Source organism: Montipora capricornis, chromosome 4 (assembly GCF_036669925.1).
Source record: "Montipora capricornis isolate CH-2021 chromosome 4, ASM3666992v2, whole genome shotgun sequence".
Classification (NCBI taxonomy): Eukaryota; Metazoa; Cnidaria; class Anthozoa; order Scleractinia; family Acroporidae; genus Montipora; species Montipora capricornis.
The window spans coordinates 45403214-45417187 of record NC_090886.1 but is presented as its reverse complement, the minus strand read 5'-3'; the positions used below and the strand labels follow the sequence as shown (position 1 = coordinate 45417187).

The window sequence follows — 13974 nt, the reverse complement described above, 5'->3', positions numbered from 1 at the left end:
AGCGGAAATAAATCAGAATTTATGTGCATTGACTAATCTCATGTCCAGACCCCAACGTCCTTTTAGTTTCCGTTTCCAATATGGCTTCCCGTGGCTTTAATTTTGGTCGGATCATTTTGGAGCCCTCTGTGATATTTTTTCGGTCTAAGTTATCGTTTGCCTTTGTGAACATAAAACCTGTTCTCCCAGGACATGTACTTGTGTCACCTGTTCGAATTGTCGAAAGGTTTTGTGAATTAACAGAAGAGGAAGTTGCAGATTTGTTTACTTCAACCCAGAAGATCGCACGTGTTATTGAGAAAGCGTACGACGCCACCTCGCTTTCTATTGCGATTCAAGATGGACCTGATGCAGGGCAGACAGTTGAACATGTCCACGTCCATGTTTTGCCACGAAAGAGAGGAGATTTCAAACAAAATGACGATATTTATAAGGCTTTAGAGGAACACGATAAACAGAAAGAAGGCTTGGAAAGTAAAGCGTTCAGGACTAACGAGGAGATGGAAAAAGAAGCAAGTTATCTCGCGGGCTTATTTTGAAGGTTGTTGTGCAAATTTAGAGAAGGTCAATCATGAGGTGTGGATTGTTTGTCGTGCGTTGGGTGGGATGGGGTTGGTTGGCAGTAGACCTACTGGACTCCTACTGGCTGAAATATAGTAAAATGGATATTTTCAGGGGGTCCAAACATGCAGCAAGGGAAAGAGCAATAGCATGTCCTACTAAAATTGCACATGCTCTGTATGTTCAAAGGCTTGTGGTACCTTCTTCAACACGATATAGGCAAGAAGGAACATTTGCATCTGTAAAACGTCGCAAAAGATAAACGTGACGAAAGCGAAATTGTAATCGAAAATCACCATCTAGGTTGCTTTAGTGAAGAGATCTAGCTTTTACTTAGCTTAGTGGTATCCTGTAAAAAGCGTGCACAGTTTTCTTTGGATGAAATATTTGTAATCACTAATGCGCAAAATGTACTGCAGAAAGTTTTCATTTGACTTTGTCTAGCTGCGGATAATGTTTATCTTCTATCTTCCCTTCTCAAAAACCTCTCCAACAAATGCCAGGGTTTCCCTAAAAACAGTAAAGTTTATTTGGCTATTTTATTTCTATTGGACCGGCATAATTTGTCTTGAAATGTATTGTACTTTGCGAGACAGTTGCCAGTAAAGTAGTTTAAAATTGTACCAATCGCTTAATTAACGCTAAATTTAAGTCTGTAAAACTTGTTGAAAAATTTTGCACTGAGCGATGATATGTATTTTTTAAACAAATTGACCGAGCAGAAAACTACATTGTGGCACCTTGTTTGGCCAAATGCTAAACATGACAAAGCTACAAGTTTTCTTTACTGTCATACATAGTGGTCTGGTTAACAGACCAATAGCAAATGAAATTAGTCACTTCGTTGTTTTGTGAATCCTAGTTATCTCCTGGTATTTTTGTTTGCACTGTTGCAATAGTGCAAGCTTCATTAAAACTGCCACATTTCCACGAAGATCCTTCTTTAGGTTTCAAGCAGATGAAACAGAATTCCTTTCCACATCGACAGCGCATGTGCTTACAAGCGCGCACATGTTCAATTAGGATGCCACAATTTAAGCATGCACGGAGGGAAGGGCAACCAACAACTCCGACAATGGTCTTGCGTGGACAATTTCGTAAAATCTTGAGGCGTCTGTCCTCGGCAGAACAATCGGAATTCCCTTTAAGAAAGTGACAAAACGCTACTTATTAATAATTACGAGAAAGAAAGACAAGGCTTCATTCTCTATGGACAGGTTCTTAAAGGGGCTATGTCATGCAAAATAACGGTAATTTCATGACACCCAAAATGCCTAAAAAGTAGAATGAAACATGGCAATAACTACTTAAAACCGTTGAACAACATAAAAGAAATACAACAAAAGGAAAGAGAACGATGGATGGACACAAATGGACAAGATTGAACCGATTGCATTTGGGTAATCTTGAAAAAGGTCGGCCCGACGTTTTTCAAGTTTATGGAAAAACGCCTGGATAAAGGCCATTTTGCTCAGAATCATCTTGTTTGTAATGTAACGATGATTTTATCAATACATGTAAAGGAATTCCATATTACAATTTTCGAGTTTTAAAGTCGGGATGAACTGAAGATTTCCCCTGAACACCCCAAAAGAACGTGACATAGTCCCTTTAACTACTGTGACTTTTCGTCGGGGAGCCTAAGTTATATTAGGGAGCTTAAGCATGCGCGTGTTTGAGACGCGGACGCCAACCGGAAGTGAGCTGTTTTCATTTTTAACTTGTCTTCACACAACCACATTTACATTGCCAAGTATCTTTTCGCCATTAGAGATGATCAGTATAAAAATCTGGGAAACACCACTGTCCTAGCGCGCCAAATGTTCTCTTCCGGTTGTCGTCCGGGTCTCAAAAACGCGCGTGCTTAAGCTCCCGATTAGTTTTTTAGAGCAGCTCCTACTTCACTACTCAATAAATTGGGCCAACTTGTTCCAAGCAGGTTTAGTGGTAATCTAAACATTACACTAACTGGGCAAGGCAAACCCTTTATGGTGGTACACACAGGGGAACCCAATGAAGGTGTTCCACAAAATATCTGGCCCCGGTTGTTCAGACGATGAATACCGCTATCCACTGGGTAAATCACTATCCAGCGGATAAACACCAACAAAAGTAAATGCGTTATCCCGTGGATAGTGATTTGTCCAGCGGATAGCGCCTGTTCCGCAGGGGAAATTCAACTGGCTGGCAAGTTTTCACTGGGACATTCTAAATATTTTTAACGTTTAAATCCGTGTTGGTTGGATGAGAACAGAAACTGGAGGAGAACTCGTTCACGAGAAGCTTACCGCTGGTTAAACTTATCGCATGTTGAGATAAAAGCCTGTTTTGACCGGTTTGGCGAGCGGTCATTCACGAGGTTAGTCGGCTGGCTGGGAGTTTCCCTCACTATCTACCTAGCTGGGAGTGCTGAACACCTTGTAAACAGATCATGAAAATTACAGAAGTTAAAGCAATATTTGGCGCGAAGAATTGGCATATGCTAGGGTGTGAAGATTATGAAAATACTGTCGCACGAATGGAGTCCGATTGCACGTTAAGATTTCGCTTTAAGGCTCTTTTAAAACGCATTTCATACACTAAACAGACAAATTTGTTTCTGCATTTGTTAAGCCGAGTAATCTTACCACTTAAAGACCAAATCTCAGCAGATATCGTGAGGAAACAACTTAAGGATCTAAGCTTTAAAACACCACCATCCAGCCTGTGTTTGTGGCCAGAAAATTGATCGAGAACTCGATGTGAAACTGAGAAACAAAGCCACCAGTTGTAAATCAACAGTGTGTTGTTTATAGGTTTCAATATGACCTGTGCGATGTGGGTTATGTGGGTTACACTCGCGTACATTTTCATAATCTTGCAAGGTATAAGAACGGACCAAAACATACCACATTTAGAGGTGTCTGAAGTATTCTTCCACTTATGGAGACAATGCCAACAAAATTCGTACGGCGCTTTTTCATTTTTAGTGCACAATGGACACACAACTCTGATGTCCTTCTTGTTGATACGCTCAACCAATGAGTTGCATTTTGGGCACTCTTGGATTCCCATGGCCTTGATTAAGTAATTTCTTGAGACTTTCTTCTCAAACTCAGCAATTTCTTCCTCAGTCAATACAGCGAGGCGCCTGACGTCTATGTAATCCCATTCCACACCACAATAAACCGGAGGTTGATCTTCGCTTATATATGGGCACAGAAATCGAGAGCGACCTGCGTCCAAAATACTGCGACAGTAGGCTGTTAAAGACTCTGGAGCTGAAGGTAAAAGAATGGGAGTAAGTTGGTTGTCAGTATCAACCGAAGATCGGAGGATTACCTGAAATACAGTTAAGACCGGACGATTTACAGCTGTTTTCTTGTAACCACCTGATCTTGCACCCCCGCACTTCCCTGAAAACCGATAGTGGTATATTTGGGATTCCTTCGCGTTTAGGCTCATATACGCCCTCCCTCCTAAAGCTCATTTTCTACCCAATAAATTTCCCGCGAATTCAAGTTTTTTTTCCCAAAATAGTGACATAAAATATTATTTCTCGCTAAGAGTTGCATCTTTTATGTTTAACTAAACGCTGAAAATAAAGATTATTTTTCAGTAGAATTGTTTTATAATTTAATATTCTGTCAAAGACAACATAAACACCACTTACGCCGCGTAAGAAGCGTTGCATTTAACCTCTTCGTCGCATTCTCGTGCAAAACACAAGAATTTTTACTAGTAACAAATATCCTTTCTCTATTCTTTAGCAATCACTCTTTCAAATCTCAGAGAAATCGACCCATCCGCGAATATTTTATGACTTTTTTTAGCGAGGACATAGGACATTTTCTTTGGATATGGTATTTTATGGTTTTGTCAACTTCAACATAAATTTATGACGAATGGTGCTACCTTTTTAACCTTCAGTTTTAAAAGAAATTGTTAGCAATGTTACATAAAGTTAAGAACAGGGAGCTTAAAGCAGGCAACTTTTTTGAGCCAGGAACCGCAGCCGGAATTGAACATATTGCATGCTAGGTCTCTCACAGATTTTGAAACTTAACTTCTAGAGAAGCGATGCTCAGAAATACACATGTGATTGTATGAAGACAAGTCAAAGAGGTAAACCGCAGGGTGGGGGTACTTGGGTCAATTTTCGCTGGGTATGTGCCGCTGGCCTCTCAGATCCCCTACCCCTTTATAGTCTATTTTATGGCCAATTGTAGACCCCATCTTGGTCACTTAAGGAGGCTCGAAAGGGTTTTCAGCTGAGCGCGCGCGCGTAAGCCACACACGCAATTCTAAAAGCTGCTCGCGTCAGCTCACGATTCAAAATGGCATGGGTCACCAGAAATAAACAAATACCGCCAGTTTCGCTCACCTTTCTTCTAATTCCTATACATATGGGATATATATAGACATCTCCTATTCACGAAAACAACGAAAATTGTACACAAACGGTTTCATGGTCACTTAAATCCGTTTGTGTTGGCCTGTAGCTTCACTCGCGCGTGCACTCGAATGAGTGGGTGACGCATGCGTAAATGCCGATCTTGTAACCCCCTCATTTTTCCTGATTTTGCAACTTTACTCGCTTATATCTCTGCTTCCGGACGGTGAACTTTTTTCATTTTTTGCATGTTAGCTTAGATTAATTTAAAACGTTTGTCTTTCAAATTTAAAAAAATTCTGTAGGTGAAAAAAAAAATTAGCCACACATTTCAAAAAAACTTATTTTTCTGAAAAACTGACCTACAGATTTTGTTGAATTTTAAATATTTTAGAGATTATTTCTAACATTATCTGGTAACGCTGAATGGGAAAATTTCACCGTCCCGTTTTTTCAAAAAAGACAACATAAGTTGATTTTAAGGCTCAAGGAAATGCCTTATATCGTTGCCATGGAAACGGCATTTTGGAGAAAAATGTGATGTGAAAAATCTATTATGGGTACTTAAAACCCTGGCCAAATTTTGTCTTGATATGATTACCTTAACTGTATCTAAAAACAAAATATGTTTATTTGTTTGAAAAAAGGAGAAACTATTGCGAGCCTCCTTAAGGGTGAATGTAATTTTAGCGACCCCAACTTAGTCACTTTCTGTTTATTCATAAACCTTATATATTGTAATTTCAAAACGGAATGTAATACCACTAGTAAATATTAAATCAACAAGGCTACAGTTCCTTCTGTAAGAACTTTTTTTACCGCGAATCTAGCCAAAATTTTCTTACTCCCAAAATCCCGACAACTTGCGACCCCATTCTAGTAACTCTATTGAAAATGCAACCCTACTATAGTCAATTCAGTCGTGAAAATGCGATCACATCCAGCGGTACATCCCCTTTAGTCCATTAAAAGGAATTACCCCCGGAGGGGGGGGAGGGGTAAAGCTCACTTCCGGTGTCTGTCCGTGGCTCAAAAACGCCGCGTGCCCAATTCCCATACTTATAGCATGCCCGCAAGGCATCTTTGCTCTCTTGTTCTCAGGATCATCGTCCCACGTGATCATATCCGGAGCATCAGACAGTTCCACCCCATCATCCAGCACTTTCTCCGGGGGAATGCTTGAATCTTGACTTGAGCACCCATCAGTCGTAAGACAAGGAACACATTGGATTCATTTTGCATACCATAGTCAGACAGGCGTTTACCAATCTCAAGTTGCTTTGTCGTGTAGACTGCACGCATTTTATCTACAGGTATGCCATTCTTTTGAGACAGCAACGTGAAAAATTCTTTCACAGTGGCATCCTGAAAAAGGTCAAAAACAACTCTTTATTAACTTTCCATCAACCTTGTCTATTTGTGATTTACAAAGATCGAGACGCTCAACTTCTGATGACCAACATTAACAATGACCTTCGTAGAAAATTGCATCGGTTTTCTCAGAACTTCATACAATAGTGAAAGCAGCTCATGCACGTGTCCATTCGACTTGGAAGTGCGATAGTAGACTAAATCTAGCCCCACCTTGTCAATGTTAACTGTAGTAATCCCTCCTTGTAAGCCATGCACAAAAACTTGAATTTGTCCCTTAGGTGCCATCGAGATCAGAGTCGGAAGTGGAAAAGACTGAGGTGAGGATAATTTCTGGGTCAATTCTATCGACGCAGGAAAAAGAAAAACAACAATCAAAACGATGTTTTTAAATCATCAACAGACAGACCTCTCAGACGACTAACCTTTCAAAGCTCACCCCGAAGTGAAATCGAAAACAACCCGTTTACAGTTTTAATTAATTATCTTTGTATGACAACACGTGATGCCTGGGACATTTCCCTGATTTGTTCTGTCACGAAAATGACGTTGCTTGTTTCAGTCTGACTACAGCTTTGTGTATAGAACTTTAAAATTAATAGAAATCGGTCTTTGAGAAACGGTTTACCTCGAAAATTTCTTTTAGTCTTTAAGACACTTTTTTAAATCGTTGTTTACAGGCCACTACAGGACGGCTTAGTCCAGGGGATTCCCCCAAAAAACTGAACTTTTAAGCATTTAGAAAGACGAATATTCTTAAATTGGACCTACGAGATCTAAAATGCATTTCAATTTACGTAAATACTCTTATTGGTTGGCTGAAGTGTGCGACTAAAAGTCAAAACTGGCGATGGTAAATGAGCGTGATGTCATCTTTCTTGGAATCAAGAGAGGAAGTCATAAAAATAAAGAGGGGGTTTACCTCGAAGTGTCCTGAAGCGTACATCAATTTTGACAAAACAACTTCTTCATATTCTTAAATGAAGCTTATGAGGTTTTAAGTGATTTTTAATTGAGCGCAAGACTTAACTGTTCAGCTGAAGTGTGAGCTCAAAAAGCCTATGAAGGCGATCTCAGATGAGACTGACATCATCTTTCTCGGAACGGGGGTTTTCCCTCGGAAGTTCTCATGAGGCGTAAATCATTTGGCGAACACAATTTTGGCATATGCATTGTTTGACAAACTATGAAATCAGTTCCTTTTTGATGTCGGTTTCGTTTCATCAAAAACTTGGAAGATAAAGTCAAGACTCACCAAGAGGACGCAAAAAGCGCTCGACGTTTGAGTTGAAAATGTGAATGACGAGCTTCTTACCAATTAGACAATAATAAACAGCTAGGAAGATCGATTTGCATCACAAATGAAACGGACTTTCCCTGGCCATGGGCTTTTCCCAGAATTGCTGTAAAATTCCTTCGAGTAATATAACTTTATCATTTTAAGATATTTCTTTGATTTTACTCCAGATCGAAATTTGCCAACTGCAAGCTATTTTCAGGACACAATGAGTTTACGAAGAGATTACATTTCCAGGTGAGAAATACAAAGTTAACACTGTCCTGTTGCAAGTTTTAGGTTTCAGTTTGCACCTATTCAACCAGACACAATCGATTCTAGAAAGGAAAGGAGAATACTGAATTGTAGTTCTGAATTGTTGCAATCGATGTGCAGGTAAACGTTTTTAAGAACGGAAGGAAAGAACGTCTTAAATTTTATTACAGTTTATTTCTATTTATAGTGTTATACTGGTCTCAGTCTTGTTGCTCATAAATGCAAGAGACATTGCTGAATTTGTAGATCAGATAAATTATATACCGATAAAATGCTCTAATACTGAAGTTTCTTAGACGGATTATGATTTTTCTTTCTCGGGTTCAGGAGTGACGGCCTTGCGAAGCATGTATTTGCAGGTAAACGCTTTCAAATCCATTCATCTTTGACTTTCCTACTTTTCTTTTTGTAACATGACAAAGGGTACAAAAAGAACTTAGCCAGCTGCAATCCTTAAAACCTCATGGAATTGAAGTCAGCATTCCGTCAGACAGTCTTCAAATATGGGAAGCAATAGTACCAGGACCAGATGATTCTCCTTACAAAGGTCATTAACTGACAGTAATATTCAACCGCTTAAAAAAGTTGTTTGTAAAGTAATGGCTTCAGTACAGCTCAGGGAAGACGAAAAATGCTTTTACAAATGGTTCGCTGTTACAAAAGTCTTCACCCTTGCGCAGTAGAAATTCCGGTCCTACATATAAGCGTCGATGCCATTTACAGGAGAGATTTCGCTTCTTAAAGAATCTGCAACCTCTTTAATTCAGAGTAGCTTAAAACTCTCAATAGGAATGCGAAAAGAAAAAAGGTGATTTTATGCAACAGTTTTCTCGTGTTTGTGAGGTTAATTGCTAAAATGTTCCTGGTAAACTGAAATATTGTTTGGAACACGAGTTTTTAAATCGCCCGATAGAGGCTTCCTTCTCTCCAGGCGCCCGTTTCTCGAAAGTCCCGAAACTTTACGGGCCATTTTCGGGTGTCACAATTCCCTTTGTAGCTCAAGAACGTAGAGGATTTAAGTCATCATACTTCACAGACATGTTTCTTTTAGTTAGCTTGAAAACAGTTTGAAAGATCGCCTTTCCAAAACAAGTGCTTGGCAGTTTCACAAATGGCTTTTTGGGCCCGAAAAGTTTTCGGGACTCTCGAGAAACGGGCCCCAGCTCCGAGTCCAAATTAACTGTGGCGGGCACTCCAGATTTCTCCTGTCAAAAACCGAAGTTACCTTTAATCTCGATTTGTATTATCCCCATTGAATGATACTGAAGCTCTAAGTCACTTAAGAGGTAGATAAGTTTTATTACAATTATTTACTTCCTGTATTTCGTGGTGTAAGTTTGCCACAGGACAGATTGGAGCCTAACAGTGTTCAGTTTATTTTTTCAGGAGGAAGATTTAAAGTCCAAGTTTATCTACCGTATCCTTTTATTTAGCGTTGATGTTTGTATTGTTTGTTTTTCCACCATTGCCTACGGGAAGCACTCCAAAAGATGCCTCGGGCCAAAACTTTGGAGCCATCTACCATTCACGGTCAATCGCTAAAGACGTTTATCACACAAATGCGTAAGCGCGACTTGAGTCAATTCTTAAAGAATGAGCGTTGTAATTGCTGCCTTTGCGATTTTTAATTATTCTTGTACATAGTTCTGCTTTTATTATGTAAAATTACTTGTAAATTTTTAAATGAATTTTATTTATTTTTCTTTTTGTGTCCCCTATTAGTGGAAGGATTTATTCCTTCGGCTAGTTTTATATCCTGACACAGAAATAAAGTTTACTTACTTATTTACTTACTTACTTACTTACTTACCGTACTTGTATTGTTGGGGTATTATAGTCAAACCGATTTATATGACTCAACACTAATTGAAACGTGTGTTGACTTGATTTCAAATCGAAAGCTTCCTTTCCAAAGCTCCGTTGAAATGTTTCAGTCCGATCCTTGACTAAATGCCTTTCTCCATCAAGTGAAACGTATCCCCTTGGACCTCCTACGGTAAGTCAACATTCATTTTACTGCAATGATCAAATCATTAGTCCAGCGAAGTTCAAGATTATGAGAGGTTCTTCTCCAACTCTTAAGTAATACCTAAAAGCGCGTGTGTGTTTTTAAAGGACCGTGCCGGTCAGATTTATTAAAACGCGACTAGTTGGGACAAAAATACAGAAAAGTCCTGCTGTTGCTTTTAGTCAAAAGCCAGGTAACTAAGCAATCATCAAATTGTTGAAACGGACAAATCAAATATCTCATTTTAATTTTGATCACAGGTTCGTTTCCTGACTCCAATTTATCACCTAAATGTGAGCCCTACAGCAGGGAATGTATGTCTGGGATTTCTGAATGAGGAGAACTGGCTGCCAACCCGTTGCGTGCGAGATGTGTTGAGTGCGGTATTTTCTTTGCTGATCAAACCTGAACCAGAGAACTACGCTGGTCAAGACCTACTGGAGGCTTATAATCACACAAGAGCAGTTTACAATGAAAAAGCCCGGAAAAGTGCAGCGAATGCTCGATAAAATTATGAAGTGGAAGTCTGGCCGAGGAGTGGAATTTTTAGCGTTTGACAAGAGGGTACGAAAGCGAAGCCTCTATATTTGGCCACAAGTATCTCATGGGTATACACAAACCATAATTCTAATACTAATCATTCTAAATTAATTTTTAGAACTAAATAGTGCTCAGTGCTAATAATGAGGCATATGAGAGTAAAATGGTAATCCGTAAAATAGGCGCTTAGAAACTTAATCTGTAAAATGAGAGTTTGACGAGGTTTGACCTATGGGACTCGTGGTGGGTATATATCCATGAGATCCTACCCTATTTGGTCCTAACCCGATGAAAATCATTTAAAATGTGTGGTTGCGTAGTCATTTCAAAGACGACGCCTTATTGGTCAGTTGGTGTGAAAGTAGACCGCGCAGTCATGGTAACAGCAGAGAAAAATAACCTTCGTAGCGCGGGCGCGATCTGAAGAAGATTGCAAATAATTATCGTGGGGCACAGGGTTTCGCTTTCTTACCTCATATTCTTTTGCATTTGATTAAGGATTTTCCTGTCTCGCCCAAAGTTTGTCGTCGAGTTCATGTACAAGACCAATGGATGTGCCTAGTCTTCTTTCACAGGAGAACTGACTTACACTCGTTCGAAATAATGTTTTAAATTGATAGAAATAAAATTAATTTGTTACTTTTAATCCCTGTACTGTTAATTAATACTTTTTAATGAAGAAAACAAGTTGTTTTACTCTCCTCTGCATCCAATTTCCTTTTCATTTGTAACAAAATTAACACGTAGATAGTTGTCCGTACAAACCGACGAAGTATGATGGTGTAATGAACTTCATGAAAAGTTCTACTGAAAATCCTTGTATAATCCATTAAAAAAATGCTGTTAATTCAAGTGTAATGCATGCCCATGTATGCCCATGTCTGATCTACTTGATTCCGTTCTCGTTACAAGTGGCAAATAAATATATCGCAAAATATAGGTGCTTTCCTGAAGATATAACCAATGCCCCATTTGTCATGACATCCACGCGACAAAGGGCAGACTAGACAGGAAACTAGCCTGAGTTCTTTTAAATAGTAGCCAACTTAGTTTTCTTCTTCTTTTTATTTAAGATGTGTAACTATGCATTTTATTGGTTAAAAAAAAGTTTTCATTAAGAAAACTCTCATTCCCGAGCGTGATAAGCGTCTCGAATGCCCATGTAACTGTTTGGAGAGGCTGGTTTTCAGAGGAGCTTAATTGTCTTCTTTCCTTCATGACCCTTTCGTAAAAAGGCAGAATGTTCCCCTGGCAAAGTGCCGGTCATTTTGGTGGTCTTTTACATAATGAAGTGTATTACAAAAGCAATTCTGTAGATACGGCATTGTTCTAACATTTATATATTTTTAAAAGTTCAATTTGGAAAGACCACTCTCCCAGGCCCACGAAAAAAGCCTGGATTCGCCTCATGAATGCCAGACACGCCATCAGCTTAAGGTAATTCCCTTGAAATTGTTCTACTATCAATCTTTTTTGGAAACTTGGCATAATTAACATTCATGATATGAACATTAAAAAACGCAATAAAAAAATGGGGTCACCGTGCTTGTTTACGCGTCAGCAGGCTTTTAAAATGGGGCATTTTTACTGATTGCGCGTTAAAAATTCGAATCATCTTCATACAGAATTAAGTCTTGGTTACTTAGAAGATACAAAATTTTATTTTGAAAATAAAGCTTCTTTTATTCACATAAGCAGTATTGCTTCATTTACGCCGTTTTTGATTTCCTGGTTGTAGGAATAGTGCACTTTTTGGGACCGTTCCGTGGTTAGCTTGAAGTCCTCGCCTTGGCTAAAATACACCCAGTACAGAACTGTTTTCAAAAAAAATTCATTTTCTACTATCAAACTTTTTTTCTTCTTCAAACATGTTCTTTATTAGATTGTTCTTAGCAAATACCTGAAAAAAAAAAAAGGGGGGGGGGGGGGGGTCACCGTGCTCGTTTGAGAGAAAAGGAGCATTTATTTTCGCTATCGGGCTTAGTTTGAGGGAAATCTCTTTCTTTTTTTACGCGCACGTGCTCATGTGCGCGCGCTAATGACGCGAAAATCGTGCGCAGTAGGGATGCGCAATGCAATAATAAGGAATTACCTTAAATGACGATTGCCCTTATACCCAAACGCTGGAAGCTTCGGCAATACCCTTGTCTATTTGGTAGTTTGTGTTTTTTACCCATTTCTGAACACAAAAATTCAGTGACGGCCTTTTGAAAGTAAAGGCAAAAAATCCCCTTGGGATAGCTTGAACCAGAACATAAAATAAAAAGGCCCAAAATGTTATCAATGTCCAGCATTTGTACTAAATGGGGCAATAAAATGTTGGTAATATATCAAACACGAGAAGGAGTGTTTCATCGGAAATCCCAACACCGAGAAGCGAGTTGAAAAACGAGGCCGAAGGCGGAGTTTTTTTAACCGATTTCGAGGTAGTTGAATATCTGATGAAACACTCTTTCGAGTGTTTGATATTGCTTGTCAAAGGAATCAGTATTTTAAGAAATACTTGGAATCAAAGTTGGCGAAATTTTATGCTAATTTAGACCACACTGTATCCAAACTTCCTTCAAGGTAGTGATTTCTTTTGTTTTTGGCTTATGAATTATTAATGAGATTGAGAACAATGAGAGTTCAAGTACTTTTATGATTTTTATAAACCATGGAATAACGGTTTAAAAATGATTTAACTCCTATCCAGTTTACTTCTGATGTAATTTTGATCGGTGATGTTTGACAGTGTTGTAATCAATTTGTCTTTTTTTATATCGCGGAACTCTCTCGCGAAATCAATGAAAGTCAGCCGCGTTTTTGGTTTTTGAGTTTCGCGTGCGCATCATTGCTGGCCGCGGAAAGCCAAAACACACTAAACGAAAAAATCGAAAGTAGCACCATTTGAAAGTTATATTACCCAGACTGTCGAAGCGAAGAAAGAAGTGGGCTAACCCACGCGGAAAAAAAAAAAGCTTAAGAAAAACGAAAAAAGACTGAGACTGAAACACCAAGCCTAAAATTACACGATGATATCATCGAACGGGTTGCATCAGCTGATCTAAAATGTCAAGCTTGGGCCAATGAGCGTACGGAAAAAAAGGGAGTTTAGCCAATAGAAAAATAGACCTTTATCAGGAGCCCACAAGCTCATACTGCCCTACTTGAATACTATACTTAAACTATCTGGCGCATTGCCGGCACACCTTATGCGACAGTGAATGTTTGTGTTATACAGAAAGTTTCTTTTTCCAGAAAAACATGGCATCATCACCGCGGGAGGTGGAGGAGAAAGATTTCGCTTCAGACAGAGAAAGGGCCGTAGAAGCGGTTAACGGCCACATTAAAGAAGTCTTTGACATTCTGAGTTGTGAGACTTTGAAACTTCGCAAGGAAATGGAGGCTTTCGATGCCGTGGCAAAGAAGCTTAAACACGTCAATTTCCCCAAAACACTGAAACTCAATGTTGGCGGACAAATATTTTCAACTAGTCCGGAAACTATGAGGAAGGATTCAGGTTATTAATTAATCAATGGTTTTGCCTGGGTTTTGTAATACTTAATGCACTAAAGTAATTTTCCTCAG

The 13974-nt window shown here is 39.1% G+C and overlaps 3 protein-coding genes and 1 pseudogene across 9 annotated transcripts in view; 3 read left to right on the top strand and 1 right to left on the bottom strand.

The window, feature by feature from the left end:
• The first annotated feature begins 80 nt into the window (after positions 1 to 80).
• LOC138046753 (bis(5'-adenosyl)-triphosphatase-like) lies at positions 81 to 539 on the top strand. The gene has a single exon (XM_068893341.1). The coding sequence runs from the start codon at positions 81 to 83 to the stop codon at positions 537 to 539; it is 459 nt and encodes a 152-aa protein (XP_068749442.1).
• A 527-nt stretch (positions 540 to 1066) lies between these two features.
• On the bottom strand, positions 1067 to 6648 carry LOC138047097 (uncharacterized; annotated as a pseudogene).
• On the top strand, positions 6033 to 11361 carry LOC138047098 (ubiquitin-conjugating enzyme E2 D4-like). 6 transcript variants are annotated; one of them, XR_011131776.1, is made up of 8 exons: positions 6038 to 6246; positions 6586 to 6624; positions 7772 to 7838; positions 8279 to 8403; positions 9243 to 9273; positions 9825 to 9852; positions 10125 to 10740; positions 11317 to 11361. XR_011131776.1 is itself a non-coding variant. In XM_068893808.1 (7 exons), exons 3-7 carry the CDS (start codon positions 7810 to 7812, stop codon positions 10371 to 10373), a joined length of 462 nt encoding a protein of 153 aa, XP_068749909.1. In that variant the 5' UTR covers positions 6033 to 6246; positions 6586 to 6624; positions 7772 to 7809; the 3' UTR covers positions 10374 to 11361. The 6 variants fall into 6 exon arrangements, 4 of the variants coding, with proteins under 4 accessions (XP_068749909.1, XP_068749914.1, XP_068749911.1 ...); XM_068893808.1 differs by having other exon boundaries at positions 6033 to 6246; positions 10125 to 11361; XR_011131777.1 differs by lacking the exons at positions 6038 to 6246; positions 6586 to 6624 and adding an exon at positions 7460 to 7599.
• A 2198-nt stretch (positions 11362 to 13559) lies between these two features.
• Positions 13560 to 13974, top strand: part of LOC138047096 (uncharacterized) — a 30441-nt gene continuing 30026 nt past the window's right edge. The window contains exon 1 of one of the 2 annotated variants that reach the window (XM_068893806.1): positions 13560 to 13906. In XM_068893806.1, the coding sequence (XP_068749907.1) occupies positions 13651 to 13906 (256 nt within the window). In that variant the 5' untranslated portion in view covers positions 13560 to 13650. The remainder of the gene's footprint in view (positions 13907 to 13974) is intronic. The other variant, XM_068893807.1, reaches the window with a different exon arrangement.